Source organism: Thermomyces lanuginosus (assembly GCF_041956635.1).
Source record: "Thermomyces lanuginosus strain ATCC 200065 unplaced genomic scaffold VTN49scaffold_31, whole genome shotgun sequence".
Lineage (NCBI taxonomy): Eukaryota > Fungi > Ascomycota > Eurotiomycetes > Eurotiales > Trichocomaceae > Thermomyces > Thermomyces lanuginosus.
This window is the reverse complement of record NW_027192365.1, coordinates 1,792,021-1,817,057: the sequence shown is the minus strand read 5'-3', so window position 1 is coordinate 1,817,057 and position 25,037 is coordinate 1,792,021. Positions and strand designations below refer to the sequence as shown.

At 53.1% G+C, this 25,037-nt stretch overlaps 11 protein-coding genes across 11 annotated transcripts; 8 read left to right on the top strand and 3 right to left on the bottom strand.

The window, feature by feature from the left end:
- Window positions 1-596: 596 nt before the first annotated feature.
- VTN49DRAFT_4730 (uncharacterized protein) lies at window positions 597-1,136 on the top strand (the record flags this gene model as incomplete). Its single annotated transcript, XM_069412709.1, has 1 exon — window positions 597-1,136. The coding sequence occupies one exon, from the start codon at window positions 597-599 to the stop codon at window positions 1,134-1,136; it is 540 nt and encodes a 179-aa protein (XP_069267925.1).
- Window positions 1,137-1,798: 662 nt separating this feature from the next.
- VTN49DRAFT_4729 (uncharacterized protein) lies at window positions 1,799-2,348 on the top strand (the record flags this gene model as incomplete). The annotated part of the gene is made up of 2 exons (XM_069412707.1): window positions 1,799-1,969; window positions 2,055-2,348. 2 exons carry the CDS (start codon window positions 1,799-1,801, stop codon window positions 2,346-2,348), a joined length of 465 nt encoding a protein of 154 aa, XP_069267924.1.
- Window positions 2,349-2,504: 156 nt separating this feature from the next.
- VTN49DRAFT_4728 (uncharacterized protein) lies at window positions 2,505-4,660 on the bottom strand (the record flags this gene model as incomplete). Its single annotated transcript, XM_069412706.1, has 7 exons — window positions 2,505-3,386; window positions 3,432-3,470; window positions 3,518-3,777; window positions 3,824-4,081; window positions 4,129-4,284; window positions 4,333-4,343; window positions 4,401-4,660. 7 exons carry the CDS (start codon window positions 4,658-4,660, stop codon window positions 2,505-2,507), a joined length of 1,866 nt encoding a protein of 621 aa, XP_069267923.1.
- Window positions 4,661-5,432: 772 nt separating this feature from the next.
- On the top strand, window positions 5,433-7,216 carry VTN49DRAFT_4727 (uncharacterized protein; the record flags this gene model as incomplete). Its single annotated transcript, XM_069412705.1, has 6 exons — window positions 5,433-5,706; window positions 5,758-5,952; window positions 6,002-6,388; window positions 6,441-6,785; window positions 6,838-6,975; window positions 7,029-7,216. The coding sequence occupies 6 exons, from the start codon at window positions 5,433-5,435 to the stop codon at window positions 7,214-7,216; spliced, it is 1,527 nt and encodes a 508-aa protein (XP_069267922.1).
- A 361-nt stretch (window positions 7,217-7,577) lies between these two features.
- Window positions 7,578-8,956, top strand: VTN49DRAFT_4726 (uncharacterized protein; the record flags this gene model as incomplete). Its single annotated transcript, XM_069412704.1, has 4 exons — window positions 7,578-7,715; window positions 7,766-8,403; window positions 8,457-8,858; window positions 8,917-8,956. The coding sequence occupies 4 exons, from the start codon at window positions 7,578-7,580 to the stop codon at window positions 8,954-8,956; spliced, it is 1,218 nt and encodes a 405-aa protein (XP_069267921.1).
- A 627-nt stretch (window positions 8,957-9,583) lies between these two features.
- VTN49DRAFT_4725 (uncharacterized protein) lies at window positions 9,584-11,146 on the top strand (the record flags this gene model as incomplete). The annotated part of the gene is made up of 2 exons (XM_069412703.1): window positions 9,584-9,793; window positions 9,860-11,146. 2 exons carry the CDS (start codon window positions 9,584-9,586, stop codon window positions 11,144-11,146), a joined length of 1,497 nt encoding a protein of 498 aa, XP_069267920.1.
- A 703-nt stretch (window positions 11,147-11,849) lies between these two features.
- Window positions 11,850-13,586, top strand: VTN49DRAFT_4724 (uncharacterized protein; the record flags this gene model as incomplete). The annotated part of the gene is made up of 4 exons (XM_069412702.1): window positions 11,850-12,147; window positions 12,198-13,190; window positions 13,245-13,363; window positions 13,428-13,586. The coding sequence occupies 4 exons, from the start codon at window positions 11,850-11,852 to the stop codon at window positions 13,584-13,586; spliced, it is 1,569 nt and encodes a 522-aa protein (XP_069267919.1).
- Window positions 13,587-14,772: 1,186 nt separating this feature from the next.
- VTN49DRAFT_4723 (uncharacterized protein) lies at window positions 14,773-17,704 on the top strand (the record flags this gene model as incomplete). The annotated part of the gene is made up of 6 exons (XM_069412701.1): window positions 14,773-14,848; window positions 14,902-14,956; window positions 15,023-16,142; window positions 16,192-16,314; window positions 16,375-16,550; window positions 16,627-17,704. The coding sequence occupies 6 exons, from the start codon at window positions 14,773-14,775 to the stop codon at window positions 17,702-17,704; spliced, it is 2,628 nt and encodes an 875-aa protein (XP_069267918.1).
- A 1,028-nt stretch (window positions 17,705-18,732) lies between these two features.
- Window positions 18,733-20,504, top strand: VTN49DRAFT_4722 (uncharacterized protein; the record flags this gene model as incomplete). Its single annotated transcript, XM_069412700.1, has 6 exons — window positions 18,733-19,044; window positions 19,105-19,136; window positions 19,199-19,319; window positions 19,378-19,882; window positions 19,935-20,225; window positions 20,293-20,504. 6 exons carry the CDS (start codon window positions 18,733-18,735, stop codon window positions 20,502-20,504), a joined length of 1,473 nt encoding a protein of 490 aa, XP_069267917.1.
- A 712-nt stretch (window positions 20,505-21,216) lies between these two features.
- On the bottom strand, window positions 21,217-23,565 carry VTN49DRAFT_4721 (uncharacterized protein; the record flags this gene model as incomplete). Its single annotated transcript, XM_069412699.1, has 2 exons — window positions 21,217-21,370; window positions 21,425-23,565. The coding sequence occupies 2 exons, from the start codon at window positions 23,563-23,565 to the stop codon at window positions 21,217-21,219; spliced, it is 2,295 nt and encodes a 764-aa protein (XP_069267916.1).
- An 888-nt stretch (window positions 23,566-24,453) lies between these two features.
- VTN49DRAFT_4720 (uncharacterized protein) lies at window positions 24,454-25,030 on the bottom strand (the record flags this gene model as incomplete). The annotated part of the gene is made up of 3 exons (XM_069412698.1): window positions 24,454-24,479; window positions 24,539-24,884; window positions 24,944-25,030. The coding sequence occupies 3 exons, from the start codon at window positions 25,028-25,030 to the stop codon at window positions 24,454-24,456; spliced, it is 459 nt and encodes a 152-aa protein (XP_069267915.1).
- Window positions 25,031-25,037: the final 7 nt, after the last annotated feature.

Below are 25,037 nucleotides of genomic sequence, written 5' to 3'. Positions count from 1 at the left end.
ACCATCCTCTCTTGTTTTCAAGAATTGGCGCTAGAGTTTGTGTCTTGTTTACACCCCATAGATGTGACGTCATAAATTCTGCACCCAAAGTTAAGCACTTGGTCCCAGCACAGGTTTGGAACTGCCAATGCTACACTAAATATGGTTAAGGTTAATATTGCCAAGACTTGGGGCCCAAAGTGTAGAGGCGGTTGTGGACACCCCTGGTGCGGAAAACCACAGACGCGAGAGCAGGGCCACAAGGTGAGTTCTAAGTGAACTACGGGACAAGGGCCCTTCCCACATGGCATACGCCCTCCTTCATCACAATGCTTTGAGTGTGAGTACTCTACCGGCTGCTGAGAGTAATAATATGTGAATTCCTTCTTGAGTTTCCATTTGTTTGTTTGAACCCATTTCCCGTGGACTGTCCTTGCCTCTTCGCCAGAGTTTTGGTGGTGAACTACTGTACCTCATAGGTGATACTGAGACCCCATAAAATCGCAGAGCATTCGCCCTTTTGTCCTCCAGCCCACTGAAGAGCTTTCGAACCTGTCTTATATACACTAGTAGCCATCTTATTTCACATTGCCCAAGCGCGGCTTCTCATGGACAAAATGAGGGCAACAGACAAGTTCGCTCAGGAGGCAAACGATCCCATAAGGTCGGTGGAAACAAGAGATGGAGAAGATGAGGGGATGGCTACACAGAGCGACGACGAATTGACGGAACTACGGTCGACTCCTCGTCAAGGCGACGCTCATAATCCGGAGCAGCGGTCAGAAGCTCGGTTGCAACGGAAACGTGTGGCTACAGATCTGGAGGGAAGGGCGGCAAAGATCCAGCGTGGAGACGCTCCACGGTCATTGGTCGAGGCGGTGGCTGAATTGCAAAACTCGATAAATGAATCGCTCCGTCGTCTTGAAAAGATACTCAAGCCAAAATCGAGGCAGGCTATTGAGTTTTTCATGAACGAGATTGAAGATCTGTTACCTGAGGAGTGGAGAGACGACAGTGGCAGCATTCCGTACAGCAGAGTTCATCCCATCATTCAGCTCCTCAAAGATCCGAAGCATTATGACATATATCTTGCACTGCCAGAGATAGAATATCGACGCGGCTACCTTTTGGCCACCTTGAAGGAATCCCGGAGGTGATGCCCACATGCTGAGATTTCCGACGCACAATCCCGAATTGGCCAGCACCGATCTATCTACAAACAGTACCGCTATAACCAGGTGGATACTTTCAACTCTCCGATTCTTGACTGCCACCCACCCACTATCCTTGAGAGCACAATTTGTAGGGGTCACATGATCCGTTTGCCCTAGCAGGTGTGACCGGGAGGTCACGGGTCCGCCCACGGGAGATCCCGGAGCGACCCGTCGCGGCGTTAATTAGTAATAATAATAATAATAATAAATCCTGTATCTACTAGGTTACAAAGAGGAACACGAACTAAGGCCACAAAGTCCGATTTCTGCTTTCTCGTGCTGCAACCTCGAGACTGTTATCTGGCGCATAGCGGCTCTCCATGATTTACCTTTGAGAGCCAGCGATGACAAGTGAATGGACCTTAATGAGTCATGTTCGGTGCTGCTCTGCCTGAAGGAAACTGATATAATGTCACCGGGTGTTTTTTATGACTCAAAGTTCCATGTGATCACCATTATCTCTTGCTATCTGGCAGATAGTATTAAATTTCTAGTATAAATGCCAGTCACGGTGTTGTTATTGCCCATGTTTTTCTATAGAAGCCCGTTTCCAACAAACGAACAAGAGTGTAACCACGCGTCTCATTCTACCAACATCGACAACAATGGCCGAGAAACCAGTCGGGGATGAAATGCCCCTCATAATTGGCGACCTAAAATGGACAGCGGAGGGAGATCTTCAAGGAAGTATAGAGCTGGACCAAAGTTTCCTCAAAACAATCACGTCATCCAGAGCCATGAAAATAAAGAACATCAAACTATCTATCAATGAAGAGGTGAGTGGCAAGTATTCTGTGGACAAGCTGGAGGAAGGGCAATCAAGCATGGATGCGCAGCAGATGCTGATGGAACAGAAAAAAGGAACGTGGCATCGAAGGGTCGAAAGTCTGGCACCGATATCCGGAAGGCTCTGCTTCTCTCGAGTTCCTACTTCAAGAGGGTTTGGACTTTGATTATAAGGGTCCTGGCGTGCTTTCTGTAGCGATTACCGCGGAAGTCTTCGTTGCTGAAACTGGGACTTCGGAGCTATGCGCATGCAGTGCTCAAATCCCCATGGAGGCATGTCCCTCGAGTGAAACGGAAAGGATCTTGAGGGTCGTGATGGCTGGGGCGGTGAGGAGGGAACTCAAAAACAAAAGGAAGCATAGACGCTGAAGACTTTGGAATTTGTAATGCGAATTAAATGAGCCGCCGAGGATTTTACCATAGCCATCTTGGCCTGTATTTGGCCGAAGATCAATAATATCAAACAGTGACGCCATATATTTGGGTTGGAACCAATAGCCAACAGTGATACAAATGTGGCCCTGCCTACAGACGAGTCCCCTCCCTCTTGACGCCTTCCCCTTCGCTCGATTGCCTCGTGCCGTTCATCTCCCAGCCTCGGCCACGATATCGAGCAGGCCACACTCCTGACTTACCCGGCGCCAGAATTCCATTCGGATCCAGGGCATCCTTGATCCGCTCGTTGAACCTCATCAGTGCGTTGTTATTCCAGTTGTATGTTCCTGCAATCTGATCCATCAGGGCTAAATGCGTGCGATACTCGCCGTAACCCAATGCAGCGGCATCATCAATCATTTTTCGCATGCAGGCCAATGCATTCTTGCGGTGGTTCGGGTTATCGCGATTGAACACCACTTCCACAATAATATGCATCTCCCGCAGTCCCACGCAAAAGGCTGCAAAGATATCGAAATTGTACATGGCGGCACTGGTACGGGCAATTTTCCACAGATTCATCGCGTCTGGGCCGCGTACCGGCGATACTGGGCTGAAGGCAATATGACTTCCGTTCGGATACCAATTGGTCCAACGCAACTCCTCGAGGTCGGGAATCCCGGCTGCGATACGATCGCGAGACCAGAAGTAGTCATCCGGGGGCAAGGTAGACGGGTCAATGCGCCGAGCGCCAGGAATCTTCATGAACTCTTTGTGGATAATGTCAAGTTTATATTGACGGATCTCTTTAGGCCCGTACGACATCCCAAAGTAAAGCCAAGTGAAATCACCATAGTTGAGTTCTCGCCGCGCGACCTCCCTGGCCTTGTCATCCGGAATCTGGCCACCCTCAGAAAAGAAGTGGCTTCGCGGCTTGCCTTTGAGGGCAATCATCTGCACAACGTGCCGTAGCTGTGCAACGTTCTCAAGAATGTTGCTGACACGAAGAGGACGAATAATTTCAACCTGACGCTAGTGTTAATGCCCCAATAAATCGACGTAGTGTATTCGACCTACCAAAGGTGCAAGATCGGACTCGTTCGGAAATGCATACAGCTGCAAATATTAGTGTACGAAGCAACTGATGAAAGTGAGTAACGTACGAAGCTTTCGTAGCCACCGGGGTTCGGCATCAAAGTCATGCCCATCTTTGTCACAATGCCCATGTTCGATTGCGAAAACAAGCCACTACTTTCATCAGTCCGTGTTTCGACGGCATGATAGACGAATACATACTCTGCCATAGGCCCGAATCCGTACGGAAAAATCTGCCAGCTGGAGCTGCCCGGCATTGCTCCCATGCCGGTCCGCATGACTTCACCAGTGGGTAAAACGACCTCAAGTCCGGAATGGCAAGCCCAATCTGTTCGAGTTAATACTTTATACCGATTCTTTGTGCCCTGACTTACGGTCTCCGTAGGCTGTATATCCAACACCACGATCCAACGTGTTGCCCAGCACGGAGCCGCCGCCCAGATCCGGCACATCTACCCAGAGATGCTTGTATCCGCGCCTCTGGATTTCTTCATACAGCGCGAAGAATGTCACGCCTGGCTCCACGAGACAAGTATAATCATCTGGATTGATGTCAAGGATCTTGTTCATTCGTCGACCGAGATCAATAACAACGGAACCGCGAACACGAGGCGCGGCCCCGCCATATCCCACTGCTCAAGTCAGCAACGAATTGCGCGACATGTTGACAACTGCATACAATTTCTTCCGATTGAAATTGGGAAAATTGGAATTTTATACTTGTTTGCCCAGAGAACGATTTTCTGCACCTCCTCTGTGCTGCCAGGATAGACTACAGCGGACGCGACAAGCTCTTCATCATCCAGTACGTGCTGGGCGTCATGGGTATTGGGGTCTATATGGATCAGTGTCTATACTTGAAAACGAGCAGAGCTGAACTGACGTTCCATGTACCTGCGCAACACTTAGCACTACATGCACGCAAAGTGGAGATGCAAGGCCTCTGCTTACCAGCCATCCCTCAATGGCTTATCCACAAGTTCTACATGTTCCTTCCCTAGTTCCCGTTCGAGTTCCTTTATTGCCTTCAGGAATGTCGCCTGGTCAATGCCTTTGGGAATGGCGAGTGGCCGCTTCCTGGAATCCTGCTTCTTGGTCGCAATGTCAAGGATTAGCGACTTCGCATATTGGGCCTTCTCGTACAACCGTGAGGGGATGCCAGAATGACTCTGCGATAGCTGCGGAGTGGGAGGGATTTCCTTGGGCGCCATTGTTCACAAGGATACTTCGATTGAGCGGCAATATTGCGGATCGACATGCACTTTGGCCTGCCCAAGCACCTTTTATTAATTTATTCCAGCTCCAAAGGCTGGGAGGGCCGGGAGGACGCCGCATGGCCGTCAGCCTATTGGATTACAGCACTACGTTTGCGTGTTGAGGGCTGAGCACCACGTTTTTCCGGGGGGGAAATGTAGCTAGCACTACCCATGTATGATGTTCCTTGGTCCTGGAGCTGCTTAAGCTAAGCTGGACTGGCCCTAAGGTAGTAGTCGTTGGTTTCTAGTCCAAAACGGGGATCGGGTCTTACAAGCAATTGAAATCTGGAGAAATCGTGGGGGAAGAAGCTAGCCCTGGCCAATGGCCGGACTAACTCCTTGCACTTGCAGTCGAAATAAATGAAACCGGGGTTGTGTGCGAAGTTGATAAGATCTTGATAGAGCAATGTGATATCCCAGCTTCTAATGTCCAGAGTGGCGACGAACCTTGCCTTTCGAGATGCTCCTGTCAACTGGCTTCGGATCTCTGATCTCGGAGGACAATTGCTTAGTCATGTTGGAGAAGCTCCTCGTGGGGCTTGGGGAAATACCCGATGTTGGTATCGGATGGCGGTGGGGGACTATCCGAAGAAGGTGTAAAGTGTAGGTACAGAGTATAGTAATACCGCTTTACCGGTTCTATTTTACCATTCTTGAAGCTGTCGCCAATTCTTCTGTTTGTTCGTTTTCCCTTCTCCTCGAATCTCATGTGTTCGAGTTGTTCAGCATGAAGGCCGTAAGAACAGCTCCTTTGCTGTTCCGCGCCTCGAGTCTAGGGCGACGGAACTTCTCCACAACGCCGACACAATGGGCGATCAACAAGATTGTCCCGAGCGCACAAGAGGCCATTAAGGACCTTAAAGGGAATTCGATGATTTTGGTCGGCGGATTTGGCTTCTCTGGAGTACCAAACACTTTGATCAATGCAGTACGCGACCGACCGGACCTGAAGGACTTCACCATCGTTTCCAACAATGCGGGCATGCCTGGCGAGGGATTGGGTAAGCATGAAAATGTCGTGATATAAAGAAGCGGTTGCTGAATTCAAACAGGCCAGCTGCTGGAGACGCGCCAGATCAAGAAGATGATTGCTTCATTCATCGGCGAGAACAAGGTGTTTGAGAAGATGTATCTGGAGGGCGACTTGGAGCTTGAGTTGACTCCGCAAGGAACAATCGCGGAGAAGTGCGCCGCCGGTGCTGCTGGTGTTCCTGCTTTCTACACTCCTGCTGGTCATGGGACAATAGGTACGCTGTGCGGTAATTATGGGACACGTGCGTTCGCTGACTGTCGTAGTTCAAACTGGTGAACTTCCTACGAAGTATAACAAAGATGGCACCGTCGCCGCCACAGCAAAGCCCAAGGAAACGCGCGTGTTCAATGGCAAGACCTACGTGTTGGAAGAATCGTATTTTGCGGACTATGCTTTTGTCAAGGTTCACAAGGCCGACAAGCTAGGTAACTGCCAGTTCCGCAAGGCGCAGAATAACTTCAACGAGGCCATGGCGAAAAACGCAAAAGTCACCTTTGTCGAGGCCGATGAGATCGTGGAGGTTGGTGAGCTGGCACCGGAGGAGATCCATCTTCAGGGCATCTACGTCAACAAAGTGATCAAGAGCACGGAGCCCAAGAAGATCGAGAAGCTCACTTATGCCAAGGATCCGAACGACATGCTTAAGGGCGGTAAGTCCATGTGTTCGTGCCATATCTCTTGAGCCATCCTGACTGTGTTCAGGTTCTGGTGACGCCACCGCGCGACGCGAGCGTATTGTCAAACGGGCAGCCAAGGAGTTCGAGGACGGCATGTACGTGAACCTGGGTATCGGCATGCCACTGATTGCGCCTGCGTTCCTGCCCGAGGGAATTGAGGTAATCCTGCAGTCCGAGAACGGAATTCTGGGTCTGGGAGGCTATCCTCGTCCGGGCGAGGAGGATCCGGACCTGATCAACCCTGGCAAGGAAACCGTGACCCTGACAAAAGGTGCGGCGGTCTTTGGCTCGCATGAGAGTTTCGGTATGATTCGGTCTGGCCGGATTGATATGACTATGCTTGGTGCGCTCCAAGTCAGCCAGTATGGCGGTAAGTATGCTTCGTTCAGGCTGGATGGGATATGAATAACTGATGGTGGTAGACCTGGCCAACTTCATGCTTCCGGGCAAGGTCAAGGGCATTGGCGGTGCGATGGATCTGGTCGCCAATCCCAGTAAGACTAAGGTGGTTGTGACGATGGAGCACGTTGACAAGAAGGGTAACCCTAAGATTCTTCCTGGTATGTTCAATTGCTACAGCGATCTTTACATGTGTGCTGACACCATCAACTAGAATGCACATTCCCCTTGACAGGGCCCCGCTGCGTGTCGAAGATCATCACTGATCTCGCTGTGTTTGACGTGCACCCTACAGAGGGTCTGACCCTTCGGGAAGTTGCGGAGGGCGTGACTGTTGACGAGGTCAAGAGCAAGACGGCTGCGCCGTTCAAGGTGGCTGATGACCTGAAGCCGATGCTGTAATGTCATGAGAAAAGTCTAGAACCACGAATTTAGAAATCTGCAAATTATTCGGAAATAGGAACACAAGGGTTTGAATCCTTCGGATCCCAATCGTACGGATAGCTATCTTATGAAGCTGTTCCCGACTTTTTTAAGTTCCGAATTGTCGGGCCGTCGGGGAACTCTCCGTGATCCGAGAGTGTAATTTACCATACCTACCGGATATTACCCCAACCCCACACTTTGGCTGCGAATCAGAGCTTATTTCCCCAGGACGTTATCCGAAAATCCTCAAGAATAAACTGCTTTTGTTTACTACTACTGCCTTCAATCACTCCTTGCAAATCTCTTGAGTGCTTTGCTTGATTGAGATTTTGTAGCCATGATCACCAAAGCTGCGCGCGAAGTCCTTCGCAAGACGCCCAATGATGTGGTTATCCTCTCCGCCGTGCGGAGTCCCATTACACGGGCATTCAAGGGCGGATTCAAAGACCTATGGCCGGAGGAGATTCTGATGCCGGTACGATTCCAGCTTCGATAGTTAGAAGGGAGAAGACTAACAACAACAAGGTCATGCAAGCGGCCGTTCAACGGGCCAAAATTCAACCTGGCGATGTCAATGACGTTCTCATCGGCAATGTCCTGGCAGAGCTCGGCTTTGCAAAGACCGGACGCACAGCATTGAATGCGGCCGGTTTCCCCAACTCGACGACTTTCCACACGGTGAATCGACAGTGCTCGAGCAGTCTGCAAGCTCTGACGCATATTGCGCATTCGATTGTGGTGGGCCAGATTGATGTTGGCATGGCTGGCGGCGTGGAGAGCATGACGCGGAACTATGGGACGCGTGGTATCCCCGTCGATGTGTCGCCAACGTTGAAGGAGTCTCCTGTTAAGGACGCGCGGGATTGTCTGCTGCCAATGGGCATTACCAGCGAGAATGTTGCGGAGCGGTACGGCGTATCGCGCCAAGCTCAGGATGAGTTTGCCCTTGAGTCGCAGAATCGGGCCAGTCGAGCGCAGAAAGCAGGAATTTTTGACCGCGAGATTGTGAAGATTCAAGCACGTTGGATCGATCCCGAGACCAAGGAGGAATCGGTGAAGACAGTGGAGTTGGACGAGGGTGTGCGACATGGAGTTACCCTGGAGAAACTTGCGGCTCTGAAGCCAGCTTTCAAAGAGAACGGCGGTAGCACCGCCGGGAACTCGTTCGTCCTCTCGTCCCTGGCTACTTGTTATCTTCAAACTGACGACGATTCAGGTCACAAATCTCCGACGGTGCGTCCGCCGTCATCCTCACCCGACGGTCGTGGGCTGAGGCTCGAGGACTAACACCGATTGCCCGTTGGGTGGGAACGCAAGTCGCTGGCTGCGCCCCGGACGAAATGGGTATCTCGCCCGCGTTCGCCATTCCAAAACTCTACGAATACGTCGGCCTGGAGCAAAAGGACGTCGATATCTTTGAAATCAATGAAGCGTTCGCGAGTCAGATGCTCTACGTTCTACGCAAGCTGGAACTGGACCATGCGAAGGTCAACCCGAACGGTGGAGCGATTGCACTAGGGCACCCCGTCGGCGCGACTGGTGGGCGCCAGGTTGCGACGTTGCTGGCGGAGTTGCAGAGGTCGAACAAGGAGATTGGTGTTGTGTCAATGTGCGCAAGGTAAGTCCCCAGATTGGCCCCTTCATACTGTGCGCGAGTCAGGGACTGATAACAACAGCACCGGGCTTGGGCTTGCGTCATTGTTCGTTCGGGAATAAAAGCTGTATCATATGCCGATATCAATGCAAATATGGGAGTTCATGGGTCAGGTTATCATGCCATAGAGCCTAGGAGTTGACCCGATAGCAAAATTGAATGCATTGCAAATGTATTTTGTGTATTGAACGTGTATGGCTCAGAGAGGCACAGCCGATAGAGTTCCCGATAAGCATAGAAAAGGCCCCACACACTGATGTGTGTACGGTAACAAATTATCATAATTACACTCCGCACGGAATTTTCAATCCGCGCGGCTCTGCAATCTCGGCCTCTGCCAGGCTCTCCTTGGACACTCCACATTCCACATGATCCGGTGTGTCAACGATGACATGTCGGAACGATAGCCGACCGTTTGTTGGAAGACCCAAAGCAGGTGTACCGAGTTAGTCGCCCCGAACTTTCGAGAGCAGAGTTCAACGGCGAAAGGTTCCCCGCACTATCCGCACACCTCCCAGCCCCACAAACCGACAGAGTTGGGGAAGCATTGGAATTTTGATTGGAGAAAAGCTTCAGCTTTGCCAGTCCTGACGTATGCTTTTTACCGAGGGTGAAGAGTATGTAAGCGCAACTGATTGGCGTGGTTTCTCGTCATTCTGCCCTTTTGTGCCCCTCGATTCGTTGTAACAATGTCCTCCCTCCTCTCGCAATTACTCCGCCGGCAACCATTGTCGACGACTGCCCTTCGGCGACTACCGCGAATTCCTCCAGCGCCAAGGTACACAATCATTCGACCGCAAATCCGCGACATGGCTTCGCAATTCCGTAGCATGGGTTCCGTGAGTGCGATTGACTCGGCAATTTTTCGCACTCTGTTTGGGACGGAAGAGATTCGAGAAGTGTGTCTTATCTGACCTACCCCGCTTTGGGCAACTCACGAAGACTTAACGTAATTGGGGGCGCAGGTGTTCAATGATACGGCCTACATCGCCCGTTGTGTTGACGCCGAGGCCGCATTGGCGCGCGCTCAGTCGAAATGCGGCGTGATCCCTCCCGAGATTGGTGCCCTGGTCACCGAAAAAGCGCGCCCCGATAACCTGGATTTGGATCGCTTGCGACGGGAGACGGAGATTGTTGGATATCCGATCCTCCCCCTGGTGCGGCAATTGTCCGCGCTGTGCGGCCCGGAAGCGGGAAAGTATGTGCATTGGGGCGCTACGACGCAGGATATCATGGATTTGGCGAGCATGTTGCAGATGAAGAAGGGTTTGGAAATTGTGGAGAGGTTGCTGGGTGAGGTGATCAACACGCTGCGCGGTCTCGCGGAGAAGTACCGCGACACGCCCATGGCGGGCCGCACGCACCTGCAGCATGCGCTGCCCGTGACGTTTGGCTACAAGTGCGCGGTGTGGCTGTCGGGCTTCCAGCGGCACATGGAGCGGCTGCAGCAGTTGCGGGGACGGGCTCTGATGGTGCAGTTTGGCGGTGCGGCGGGGTCGCTGGCAAGCTTGGGGTCTGGCGATGATGGGCTGCGCGTGCGCAAGGCCCTTGCCGAGGAGCTGCAGCTGACCAACCCGCCGATCACATGGCACGTGGCTCGCGACGGCGTGGCGGAAATTGTCAATTTCCTGGCGCTGCTCGGCGGCACGATGGGTAAGGTGGCACTGGACGTGATCGTCATGTCGTCGAATGAGTTTGGCGAGGTATCGGAACCGTTTGTGCCGCACCGCGGCGCGTCGTCGACCATGCCGCAGAAGCGAAATCCCATCTCCAGCGAGGTAATTTTGGCGGCATCCAAGGTGCTGCGGTCCAATGCCGGCCTGGCGCTGGACGCGATGGTGTCAGACTTTGAGCGCGCGTCCGGTCCCTGGCATTTGGAGTGGGTCTCCGTGCCGGAAAGCTTTGTGATTGCCGTGGGCGCGCTGTATCAGACGCAGTTTGCGTTGTCTGGCCTGGCGGTCGACACGAAGCAAATGCTCGCCAATCTGCATTCCACCCGTGGGTTGATCGTCGCCGAAGCGGTGATGATGGGGCTGGCCCCGTACGTCGGGAGACAGAGAGCCCATGACATTGTCTACGAGGCGTGCCGTGAGAGTATCGAGCACGATCGTACTCTTCTCGAGAGTCTGCTACAGCGGAGTGAGGTTACCGAGAAGATTGAGCGGGAGAAGCTGGAGAGCCTATGCGATCCAGCCAACTACTTGGGTGCTTCGACACGGATGGTCGACGATGTACTGGCTGTCAAAGTGTAGATAGGCGTTATTTACTAGACGTGGCGATGTAGACAAAAGTGATTGAATGTTTTGGAATGAAGTGTCGACAAGTTCCAAGTCGAGTCTGCTAAGAGTCCTCGTTAGGGTTTGGTCAAATTCTAAAATTTCCTTTTTTGGTAGACGGCAGGACTCCCTTGCATTTACGCTTACATGGATGTGTCCCGATCGACTGACAACCCTTACAACCCTAACCTCACGCCCTTCAACAAGAAGTCTTAGCTTTACTTTAATAAATTAATCCGTACAGGGAAGGTGAACTGAAAGGTAGGGTTCAGCTCCTTGGGAGCTCCATGTGTCCCAGTGTCAGCAGAGTTCAGGCCCCACATACGTCAGGGCCATCCACATCGAGCTAGGGCAGAACCTTGGGGGATGGCAAGCACATGGCAGATCGTATGGAGGGGGTTATGGATTCGAGGGAACGACGAGGCATCTTTCCGAACAAACCAGTGGATGGTTGTGGAGAACATCTCGACTCCCGCCCAGCAGTGTGGTCAGGCAAACCGGGGTAATCCCATGATGGCACGATCCCAGCAGTCGTCGAATCCGGCCCTTCCCCCGGGATATATCAGGCCGCGGTACAACGTCGACTCCTCTGCTGCTGCTGCTGCTGCTGCTGCTTCGCATCACAACTTTGTCCTGATCAGTGAGTGTCGATTGAGGTGCTGAGTGAGACATTGCAGCCATGCCCGCGACCGTCAAGAAGCCGACCCCGATCAAGGACCTCCAGCGTGTCTTCCACTATACCGACACGCAGTCCCGGAAGCCCACCCGGGACAATGATCCCTATGAATACCAGGCTGGCTGGAACAACCGCTTCCAGTCGGAGGTGATCCCCGGCACGCTGCCGGCCGGTCAGAACAACCCGCAGGCACCTCGCTTTGGCCTGTACACGGAGGGTATCACCTATTCTGCCTTTGCGGCACCACGGGCACACAACTATAGCACGTATATGTACCGCGTGCGTCCGTCGGCGGCACATGGTGAGTCACCTTCTCGCCTCCTTTTCTTGCATCTGGCCTGACCATTGCAGGTGGATACATCACCAACCTGGAGACCAAGGCCCATATTGAGAACTGTTTCCTGAGCCTGAACCCCAAGGTCGAGCCCCTTGTGCAACAGGCTGAATGGTCTCCCTTCCCGCTGCCGCCGGATGACGAGAAGATTGACTTTGTCGACGGCCTGCACACGCTGGGCGGCAGTGGTGATCCCAACTTGCGGGAGGGTGTCGCCCTGTACGTGTACATGATCAACGCCGACATGGACCACCGGGCCTTCTGCAACACGGACGGCGACTTCTTGCTGGTGGCCCAGCTGGGCAACCTGGACATCCAGACCGAGTTTGGCAAGATCTTCCTGCAGCCCGGTGAGATCTGCGTGATTCAGCGTGGTGTCCGCTTCGCCATCCGTCTGGGACCAGGCGTGAAGCAGGCCCGCGGCTACATCACCGAAGTCTGGGGTTCGATGTGGGAGCTGCCCGACCTTGGCCCGATCGGTGGGCACGGCCTGGCGAACCCGCGCGACTTCCTCTACCCCGTGGCGCACATCGATGAGAACCTGCATGAGAATTGGTTGATCGTCAACAAGGCTAACGGCAAGTACAACGCCATCAAGTTGGACCACTCGCCGTTCGACGTCGTCGCCTGGCACGGCAACGTCATCCCGTACAAGTACGACTTGACCAAGTTCGCGTCGCAGAACGCTACCTCGGTCGACCACACTGACCCGTCCGTCAACTGCGTGCTGACCGCCAAGTCGCGTGATCCCAACACACCATTGGTTGACTTCCTCTGGTTTGGCCCGCGCTGGGACGTGGCCTCGAACACGTTCCGCCCGCCATACTTCCACCGCAACTCGGCGACGGAGTTCCTGGCCTGCCTGTACGGTAAGGGTCTGGGTCGGTCCGATGCGTTCCTGCCGGGTGGCGGCAGTGTCGAGATCAGTCACACCCCGCACGGTGGCTTCGACGAACCTTACCAGACGGAAATGCAGTTGATGGTTAACGAGCCTCGCAGAATCCTGGAAAGTATATTACCACTCCTTTCTTCTTGATAAAATGCAAAGGCTAACATATACCCAGATCAAATGACCATCATGGTGGAAAGCAGCCGCAGCTTCCTTTTCACCGAGTACGCTCGCGGTGGATGCGGTACATTCCACTCGCAAGGCACGGATCCGAAGGTGTGGGATGCGCTGCCGGTAAGTCTTTACTCCTTTTGTTCTCTTCTCGTATCGATCAGCGCAATGCTAACCCGTTTTACAGGACAGGTTCTCAAACTACCCCGGCATCAAGCAGATCCTGGAAAAGGTCAAGACCGACAAGGCCACCCGGCGGGCCCAGTTGGAGGAGTACTACGACGACAACAAGTTGGCGGCGGCGGTGGGCGTCAGCACCAATGGCAGTGCCAATGGCAACGCGTGATTGTGATGATCTGTTGTCAATATAACGACCTTGCCACTTGTTTCTGGTGTTTTAATGAATTCATTTGTCGTGTTGCAATGTACATAGTAGTCTCTGAACGATCCATCTGCCCTTATTTGAACACCAGTTTCCTGCTCTCCGTTGACCGTCCAAAACTCGAGTTTTGAATCGATTTCTTGATTGGGAACTATCCCAGGGTCTATTGACAGCCTCATCCGAAGCCTCAAACTCTAGACGAAACGAGAGAGCAAGTGTCACTCCAAACTCAAAAATTACGCGTATAGTCAATCACTACCCATTTCGGCTCGGAGCTTCCCTCTTCCCGTAAAAATTACGGAATCCGCCACAGAAGATTGGCCCTGAGGGAACTGTTGTTGCAGATTCTAGATGCATGATGCATACACAACCTTCTTTGGACCTTGACCGTTACAGTAACTGCCTGACTCGGTAATCCTCCTGCATTGAATTTTCTGGTTGGCTGATATGAGTCCATGACAAATGTTGCTTCTTCGACCGAGTCAAACGCGTTCGGTGGGCCATGATTCTCCCCGACATCTGGGCGTTCGCCGGGCCCACACCCCTGAGCTGCGAAGGGACAACATTTCGCCCAATTGGGCTTGCGTCTACCGTTTCTGGACCCTCATCGACGCACCCCCCACGGGGAGAGTCGCGCGCCAGACCCGATTTTCACGTGGTCTAGTGGGAACGACATTTGACAGAGGAGAAAGCTGATTGGACCAAAACGAGCCGCTAACCTGAACCGAATCGATTTTGCAGCGATCAGGGCCCCGATTAGGTCAAGTGATTCGCTAAACGGAGTTTAAACTGCTCAAATCCTGGCAAATCCTGTCCGATTCCTTTCCTGGCCGGTCCTAGGACTAAACCAGGATTCTTCAGCAGCTCAGCCCATTAAAGTTACTTGGGTTAGTTAACTTATTGTGCTGATCCGATCCGACACTCTACGTTACTCGTTACCACCCTTTACTTAGTCTGGTGCCCTAAGTTACTGTGGCTCTCCCGAAACACGCCCGCCTTCCGCCCTCTTGTCTCTCGTCTCCTCTCCCTCCCCAATCGCCTGGCCCTTGTCGACACCCCCCCCCCCTTCCCCTCTCCCCTTTTTAATTTATTCCGTTCCCTCCGCGCCGTGAGGAATGCTCTCTCTTCCGCTCCGGCGATAGTCATAGTCATGGTCCTCCGGAAATGCAATATTTGCGACCGTCGCTTCAAGAAGACGGAGCATTACAAGCGGCATGAGAGGTCCCGTATGTACCTTCGGATAGAGTCCTTTCGGCGAGTTTTGGACTGACAATTGCAGATACCAAAGAGCGCCCTTACGAATGCAGCGTCTGCCATAAACGATTCTCGCGTAGGTCAGGAACTGAGTGCCTCCCCGCACGCGATCTTCTTTTCCCCCCCACCGGCTGACGATCGCGCAGTGATGTCCTGAGTCGCCATGCCAAAGGCCACCTGCAAAAACAAGAGAAGGAAGCAGCTGCAAAGGCCAATTCTGCGGCAAACAAGGATGCTGTGAATCCGTCATCTGATTCCGCCAATATGAACGCGACTGCTGGTTCCCAGATGATGCCCCCGGATGGGGATGAGCGCCCGGTGCAGATGTCCGCCAACTCCAACAGCACACCCGCCGCGCAACTCGCAAACATCCCTCCGACACCCCGCGACATGCACATGGCGCCCCCAGGCGGCTTGTCAAACAACCTGGACTTCCTTGCCAATATCTCCACCCACCAAGCCCGTACCGAGCCCGAGCTGAATCCCATGATGATTGACGATCACCCGCAGTACTTCAATTGGAATGACCCGTCCGCCACGCTAAATGCTCCGGTCTCGCGCCCGGTCGGATTCGAACCCGTGCCGAATGAAATGCTGCAGTTGTGGCTCGAGCCACGCGCAGACAGTAGCGTCTCCCATCCAAGTTCCTTGGAGATGATGCGCGAGGCGAAATGGGGCGTCATGGGCGACCAGTTCGTTTCCACTGAGCGGCGCGCATCGACCCGTAGCCACGAAACTTCCAAGAACAGTGACACCATCCCGAGCGAGCGCTTCATCCGCGTGCAGCGCTGCTGGCTCGCGCCACCCAATGTGGTCGGGCGGCTCATGCATTCGCTCTGGCGCGATGTGTCCTGTTACGAAGCGGACAATCTTTTCACCGTCCCGGCATATCAGGGCGTCTCCATAGCGGACAATCAACCAGGCACGAGATTCGGTCTGGACGAGGAGTGTCGGCAGCAGCTCCAGGCAGCCTTTGGCCTAACACCCCAGTCATTAGCAAATCTGAACTCCAACAGCAGCAACGAAGGCCTCTCGCCAGGCGGATCGTCCGGCTCGGGGTCTTGCCCCAACTTCCCGCCCGCGGAGGTCTTGGATATGGCGCTGGATCTGTACTTCCGACACTTTCACCCGCTCGTGCCTTTTGTACACATGCCGACGTTTGTGGCTAAGCGCACAAGATTGCCACTTTTGTTTGTCATGTGTCAGATCGGCATGACCATTTTGGGGACCAAGGGGACAACAAATTTTGTCCTAAAGACCTTTAATGTACGATTTCTCGCCTTTCGTTTCGAAGATTCAGACTAACCCGTGGCAGTGCGTGTTGGAAAAGGTCAGCAGTGAGCTGGCAAAGTGCTCGGTTGGCAACGGGACGCCAGTCGGCATTTTGTCGACCATGGCTACGGCGTTCTTGATGCTGAACCTGGCCGCTATGACAGGAGTGGGTATCCTAAATCTCGATTCAGCGGGGGGGGAGGGGATGCTAATCTATATATTACAGGACAAGGAGCATCTGCAACAATCCCAGATGCTGTACGTCTCGCTCATGGCTGTGGCGCAACGTCATGGCCTCTTTTCCGCAGGGGAGGGACAGCCTCTTGATATGGCCCTGCTCGAATCCATTCCCGATCTGGACATGCGGTGGAAGGCTTGGAGTAGGGTCGAATCCACTAAAAGGTAAATTAATTTAATTTCCCCAGGCCCACGCCTTCCCTATTGGGCTCTGGCTAACACTAGCGATAATCACATGCAGACTTATCGTGGGATTGCTCCTGGTCGACTCTTGGTTTTCATCCTTCTTCTCGACAAGCCCTGTCATCGTTCCCGACTCGGTGCAGGTTATATTGCCTTGCAGCGATGCCCTCTTTCGGGCCAATACGTCGGGCCGATGGATGCAACTCATCCGCAGTGGCAAGCAGATCTTGATGCCCATTGTCAGGTCACCGTCGGAGACGGTCCCGCTTCCGAACCTGGAAGAGCCCGTGGACGACCTGACCATGCACGGTGTGCTGGCGATGTTGCAACTGCGGATGTCGGAAGCATACCACCGCCTGCTTGCGAATCGGGCTAGCTACCCTTTCGCTCCCTGCCACACGTACGCGATGGATGCCCGCACGCGGTGTCTGACGTCGTTGCAGGTGCAGGTTGTCAACACGTACGGCGACTTGCTGCGCGTACTCAGCCCCAACTGCGTCGTGATGTGGCACCACATGTGCATGAACCTGACCGCCGACATTCAAATCTTCGATCTCGCGGCCGGTCGCAACGGGGTGGGCCCCGCTCGCGATGCGCTCGACGACATTGCTGCGTGGTCGCAGACTCCCGCGGCCCGACGGGCGTGTCTCCACGCAGCGCAGATTTTCAAAGCACTGACCAACCGAAAAGCCTCGGACGACATCATGTTCCACTCAGTGTCTGCCTTGTTCTCCGCTGCCCTGGTCCTGGGCCTGTACACGTTCATGGTACCGCAGTCCGCAGAGACACAGGCAGGCGCAACGTCTATCGAACTCCTTGACGACATTGACTGGCGAGTGGTTGGGAACGAGGGGTTCTCGGCAACTCCCAATTTCATGGAGAACAACGGCCCCGTCGCTACCCCCGCTGCCAGTCAGGACCGTTCCCCTGGCATGGACCTTGATCCAGCCGTTCGGTTCATCCGGCACGGTGGGACAATCTACATCCGCGGCGTGCCCCATCAGGGTGGGTATCAGTCCGCCCGGCGCGTACTGCTGGATTTTGGTGGACTCCTGAAGGATACGGGGAAGTGGAGCGTCCGAAAGTTTTCCTATGTCCTGCACATCATGAGTGATGTGATAATGGAGGTTGATTGAACGGGGCGGTCATTAGGAGTGCAGGAATCGCCTCCCCAGTCACTTTATGTTGGTTCGCAATATTTAGCCATGGGCTCCAGTGCGAACCCTCACTGTCGAGGCAAGGGCATACATATCCGCAAAGGCCCAGAACAGGCCCGGATTGTCTTCCACGAGTAATTACCGAGAATTGAGCCTCTCAAACCGGAGTCGAGGCTTATTCGCGCCAAGTGGCGCGTCAACCAGACGTGTCCGCAACCTCGACATCAACATAGTTCCCTACGGGGACCGTTATCTCCATTCCTATCTACCTACCATTCATGATTCATTCATGATTCATACGAGTCTAATCCATATTGCATGTACGTACGGCCTTTTCTTACGGCTTGTCCGGTGCATGTCTACGTTTCATGTCGGCGTTTTGTCTATCGTCATCATCATGACCATACCCCCACCGTCATGGACGATGTTAGATGTACTTTTAGATACCGTAAAAATTTAATGCATGGATGAGCATGTGCACTCGTATGCCCTAAAATTCCTTCCTTTCGCTTGGTGATAACCATTCGTGAAAACTTGAGTCCCTGATCGAGCTTGAGCTCGACCACCTCAACTCCACGCCTGTACCTGCCAATCGCGGAAACTAGTTGTACACGTGACTTTCGGAAACGGTCCGGTGGTTAAGGCCGCTCGGGGTTCGAGCCGAAATGCAAATTCAGTTCTTCAACATCCGAAGGGTTAAATTTTAATTCATTCCAGTAAATTTGAACAAATCTAACCAATAGAATGATTGCAAAGTTCATGATTGCGAACTTCCGAGGTTTTCGGTTATCGGCAGCTGAACCGGCTGTGGGGTTGCATCCGCCACGAGGAACTTCGGAAGTTTGTGGGGCTTTGGGACAATCAACAAAGGTACCTATCTTTTCGACTTTGATAGATTGTTATTCCTGGTAGACGAGTCAAATGCCGTGTAGAGCTCATAAAATCACATTACTGGGAATATTTTGAGCTTTAGGGACATCGAACTGGGAAAGAGGAATCGATTCACCATGCGCGCGCTCTCCAGACTACATCCGATCCGTCATCTTTCCGTTCCGTCGTTGCGTGGATCGACATCAACAGTGACATTGACAGCTGCAACAACATGGACACGATCACTATCGTTAACATCAACAAGAGGGATCGCTCGAATTGGGCAGTTTACAGCTCGTGATGTTGCTCTGCAAAAAAGAAGTCTTTCGTCCACATCGGCAACCGCTGCGACGGCAGCGGATAATTCTAGTGCGGCAAAATCGAAGAATAACAAGAAATTGCCGTTGCAAGGAATTCGAGTCTTGGATATGACTCGCGTTCTTGCGGGGGTATGTTTATTGTTTCTTTTATCGTTGGTTAAGTACTTTGTATTGACGCATCTGGTTCAGCCGTATTGTACACAGATTCTCGGTGATTTGGGGTAGGGTTATTTTTTTGTTTCCCTTGTAAAGTTGAGATGAGTAGCATGGCTGATGTTGTTAGAGCCGAGATTATCAAAATTGAGCATCCAAAGCGCGGGGACGATACGAGAGCTTGGGGTCCGCCGTTTGCAGAGTATCAGGACGGGCGTGAAGGACCGGGTGAGAGTGCTTACTACCTTTCCGTCGGTTTCTCTCACAACACACTGGATTAGGTTCCCCTTGGGTCTGACCGTGGAATAGGTGAACCGGAATAAAAAATCTCTTGCGCTGTCCTTCCAGCACGCCGAAGGCGTGGAAATCCTCCACTCCTTGGCAAAGACCTGCGACGTGCTGGTCGAGAACTACCTCCCAGGCACCCTTGCCAAATACCGCATGGACTACGAGACAATTCGCAAAATCAACCCGCGGCTCATCTACGCAAGTATTACTGGCTACGGACAAACGGGCCCCTACTCAAACCGTCCCGGCTTTGATGTGATGGTCGAGGCGGAGTTTGGTCTGATGCATATCACGGGTTCCCGTGACGGCGAACCCGTCAAGGTCGGCGTTGCCGTTACCGATCTCACCACGGGGCTGTACGCATGCAATTCAATCATGGCAGCACTTCTGCAGCGCGCGCATACGAATGAGGGCCAGCACCTCGACGTATGCCTGAGTGACGTACAGATCGCCACATTGGCCAATATGGCGCAGTCCGTTCTTGTCAGCGGGAAGAGAGATTCGGGACGATGGGGAACTGCACACCGTACGTAGTACCAGTTCCCACAACACTGAATTCATCACTGACACAAGTCCAGCGTCTGTTGTCCCCTACCAAGGCTTCCCCACCGCCGACGGCACCATTTTCATCGGCGGCGCCAACGACCGCCTCTTCGGCATCCTCTGCGAAAAACTCGGCCAGCCCTGGGCTCAAGACCCGCGCTTTGCAACGAACAACGCGCGGGTCGAGAACCGGTCTATCCTCGAACCCCTCATCGAGGCGGAAACTCGGAAGCGCACAACAAAAGAATGGCTCAAGATCTTCGAGGGGAGCGGAATGCCCTACGCTGCCGTGAATGATATTATGGATACATTAAACCACGAACACGGTAAGTCTCCCCCCCCCCCCCCCCCCTTCTTGGAAAGGAGACGAGACTGACTGCTCTTTTTATTTAGCCAAAGCACGGAACATGGTCCAAACCATTGATCATCCGGTTTGCGGACCACTCAAGGTCCTCAGCCCACCGGTGAAGTACTCGAATGCAGAACCGAGTATTCGCTCGCCGCCACCGTTGCTCGGTGAGCACACAGATGAAGTGCTGCAAGAAGTTGTTGGATTGAGTGGGGAACGGGTAAAGGAGCTGAAGGAGAAAGGTGTTGTTGCGTAGATCAAATCTCTCTCCCCCTCTCCATAAAGGTGTGACGTATTTAACTACCTAGTTTTTATGTAAATATTTCAACCATGGATTTGGGGTAGAGCGTCGATTCTGTACAGCAGGGTCTGCCTATCCATTCGATGCAGAGTCATTGTGAAGTGCTGAGCATATAATATATATTCCTGACAAAATCTGTATTGGCCGCGAAGGAATGGTGATGGTGGTGATGGCTCCGGTGGACGGAAGGTAGGTGATTCGGAGTACTCAAAGCCAAAGGTAAATCAACTGTGTGTGCTATAAGCTACAAGTTGCTCTCGAGTAATTGTTCTAGAGTAAAAGTGTTGAAAAGACGGTATCAAGTATTGACACCTGCATCTACGCACATAATCATACAGCAATTGACCACTCCATCGCCGTCCTTCGTCAATCCACATCAGAGGCCATAAATGAAAAGAAAATTAAAGTCCACATTGAAACCATACACCATACATACCACCACATAACTCATCACAAAACCGTCCCATCCCGAAGAGGACTTTTCCGAAGACTGAAGAGAAAAAAAAAAGGGGATATCAAATCAAAGGGTCATAGGGCGGAAAAGAGGAATCATGAAGGGTGCAGCGGGAAAAGAGGATGAAGGGTAAAGGATAAAAAAAAAAAAAAGAAAAAAAAAAACGTCGCAGTCGTTAAACCACATAAAAACATGCCGTCATATCCTTTTCGTCTACGACTTCGTCTCCTCGGCACCCTCCTTCGCCGGCTCTTGCTTCTTCGCGGCGTCACCAGCCTCCTCGCTGTTGCCCTTGCTCTTCATGTATTCATCATACACGTTGAGAGCCTCTTCAACCTTTGCCCGGAGAGCGGCCTCATCATCGATCCTGAGAATTCGTTAGTACATAGGCCAATAGCTCACTTAAGAGGAGCGAACTTACAATGCAAGGAGCTCCGCATTGTCCATCTCCAGCAACATGCCGGTGATCTTGCCCGCAAGCTCCGGCTGCTGGGCTTGGATCTTCGGATACAGAGCTTCACCGAGCATCTGCTTCTGCTGAGCCGGAGGCGCAGCGGTGAGGGCCTGCAGGGTGAGTCCGCCGGGGGCCACCTCAGGACCGCCGGGAGCGCCGGCGCCACGTCCTCCTTGCGGGCGAACGTGACCCTGTTGCATAGGGAGGCCACCACGGCCCTGGCCAAAGTTGGGACCTCCGCGAACAGGCACATTCGGAGGAATTCCCTGAGGAACCTGGCCGCGTCCGCCCGCACCGCGTCCAAACTGCATCTGGCCCATCTGTGGGTACGCCAGCCCGTTGGGAATGGCACCAGGAGCGCCCTGCATGGCACCCATCGGGATACCCTGGCCAAAGTTCTGCGGGATCTGCTGGTTCGGAATACCACGACCGCCCTGCTGAGGGAACGCACCCGGGTATTGGCCGGGACGCCCACCTGGCATACCCGGCATGACCAAACCAGGCTGAGGACCGAAGGCCATTCCGCGCTGACCTCCAGGCAGATAGCCTTGCTGGCCAGGGCCGTAGAAGACGGCGGGCTGCATGTACGGCTGCGGCATTCCTGCTGCAGCAGCCGCCTGCTGCTGGCGGATGGTGTTGCGAGCCTGAATGCTGGCCTCCAGCTGGCTGCGGCGAACATCCTTGCGCTGGGCAAGAGCGACATAGAGCGGCTTGCCGTTGACCATGCGCTGGTTCATCTCCGTCACCGCCTTGGAGGCCTCGTCGGGGCTGGAGAAGCAGACGAAACCAAAGCCCTTGCTCTTCCCAAAGACCCTCTGGGCAGGCTTCTTGGACTCCTTGGACTCCTTCTCACCCTCCTTCTTCTCCTTGTCACCCTCTTTGCCTTCCTCCTTCTGGTCAGGCGATTCGTTCTCCTTGTCCTTCTCGTCCTTTTCCGGCTCGGGGCTGGCAGGAATTGTGACATTTTCACGCATGACCTTAGCCGAGGTGATGGTACCGAAGGGGCTGAACAGCTCACGGAGCTTGTCATCATCGATATCGTCCGTCAGGTTCTTGATATACAGGTTCACGCCTTGATACTTGTTCGCCTTCTCCTGGCGAGCAGCCTCGTACTGCTTGCGCAGTTCTTCCTCACGCTCGTGCTTCTTCTGAGCGCGGCCCACGTACAGCTTCATGCCATGCCACTCGTAGTCATTCAGATTGTCAACGGCAGCCTGTGCGCTGTCGTGGGTCGAGTAGTTCACAAATCCAAAGCCGCGGCTCTTGCCGGTCTCAGGGTCGCGGGCGATGGTGGCCGAGGTGATCTCACCGTGCTTGCCAAATAGCTCACGGAACTCATCTTCAGTCACTTCAGGGTCGATGTTCTTGACGTATACGTTGGTGAAGTTGGCCTTCATCTCCTCGAACTTGCTCTGCCGGTCCTTCTTGGAGATGTGGTGGCCGACATACACCTTCTTGTCGTTGAGCAACATGCCGTTCACGTGTTTGATGGCATTGTTGGCAGCCTCTGCAGTCTCATAATGCACAAAACCGTAGCCCTTGGAGTTGCCATACTCATCCTGGGCGACCTTGCAGCTGAGAATGTTGCCGAATGCAGCAAAGGTATCATGCAGGGCCTTGTTGTCGATGGCACGGTCCAGATTCTTGATGAACACATTGCCCTGACCAGTCTTGCGCAGCGCAGGGTCCCGCTGCGACCACATGATGCGGCAGGGCTTGCCCTTGATGAGGGTGTAGTTGAGTTCCTCGAGAGCGCGCTCACCATCAGCGGTGTTGTTGTAGTTGACATAAGCGTAACCCAGAGAGCGCCGAGTCACGGCATCACGGCAAACACGGATGGAGGCAACTTGACCAATGGAGGAGAAGAGTTCGTACAGCATGGCCTCGGTGACGGACGGGTCCAGCTCGCCGACGTACAAAGAGGCAGAGTGATGCTGGGTGGAGGACTTGGTGGTAGTGGTGGTGGTAGAGGCCGGCTGCTCCGCAGTCGTCGTAGTCTCCGCGGGGGCACTAGTATTGGCGGCGGCGGCGGTAGTCGCGGTGCCGTTGGCATCAGTGCCATTGGCAACAGCGCCGGTATTGGGAGTCGTAGAGACTTCGGCGGACATTTTGATTTTCTTTTTCTTTTCGTGAGAAACAGAAAAAGGTCGTGATACAAGTTTTTTTTTCTAGTACAACAGATTCGAAAGTCAGCGAGTGAGCTCGAAACGGGCAGTTGCAACTGATTCGAAGAAATCTTTCGAGTGCAATCCCGGTGGGGAGGCGAAACGGACAGTATGGGAAAGCAAGAGCGAGAGTTACGGCACTTCTAAAAATACGAAGTGGTAATTCTCGAGGACCAGACGGCGTGGCAGCAGAGCAAAGTAACGTCACGACAGATCAAGCTTGTCACCAACGCTGGCGATGGCGATTGATGAGCGTGACAGAAGCGACGAGTGTCCTTTGCACAAAGCGCACAACGTCGACAGGTCGAAAGAGTTTTGGGATTTTTTTCACTTTTTTTTGAGGGGAATTTTTTGGGTTTTTTTTTTTCGTTTATAGAAAAGCGAAGGGGGAAAGGTAAAAGGAAGAAAGAAGAATGCTAAAGGACTTTAGCACCAAGAGCTGTGATGGATGAAGCTGAAAGAAAGAGGTTGTGGTTGTGGTAAAAAAACTTCAAAGGAAATTTTGTCTCGTGTGGAGCTAAACCCTTTTGGGCCAGTCTTGTGGCCTGAGGAATTTTATTCTCCACGGTCACGTGTAAGGCATCTTTTGTGGAATGTGCAGTTATTGGCGGCATCCGACTTTGAGTGGCAGCTGGCAAAACGAATCAATTAAGGAAGGTATAATTACATGTATAATAGTAAATTCCATTTAAAGTATAACGCATCATTCAATGCACAAACTCGCCACTTAGAACACTCTACCACACTGATCTGGCCGCATATCGTCGTGCGTTCTGCGTCAAAAGATCATGTAAGTTATCTCCCAAGCGCTATCTACTGCTGCTCTGACTATCACAGAGTCCCAACCAAATCCGTGTCTGTCACAACGTCAGTAAAGTCCTTGAACTGTCCCCCTTGCAGCTCGGTCGGCAAGGACGTCTCCGGTCCTCCGGTCGGACCAGGTCTTGGAAATGAATCTCTTGTGGCCTGTTGGCACGGTTGCAGGCATTACCGTCCTCTTCTTTATCAAATCCTCGATAACTGCGGATACGCCGGTAGTAAAGTGTCCGACTTTGATATGGGCTCTTCTCCCGAATCTGCCGGTCTTCTCTGGCTTGCTCAGCCTTGCTCTCTGGCAGTTGCTTAGCCGTGATCTCGGGCAGTTGCTTAGCCGTGATCTCGGGCAGTTGCTTAGCCGTGATCTCGGGTAGTTGCTTGTCCGTGATCTCGGGCAGTTGCTTGTCCGTGATCTCGGGCAGTTGCTCAGCCGTGATCTCCGGTGGCTTCTCAGCCGTGAGCACCGGTAGTATCTCGGCAATAATCGGCAGCTCATTCGACCTACGCGTCCCGTCTCTTGATTTGTGTTGTATGAAGTCTTCCGAGCGGGGGAAGTCGGTAATGGGGTTTCGATTCCTCTTCGCGTCGACATTCAGGTA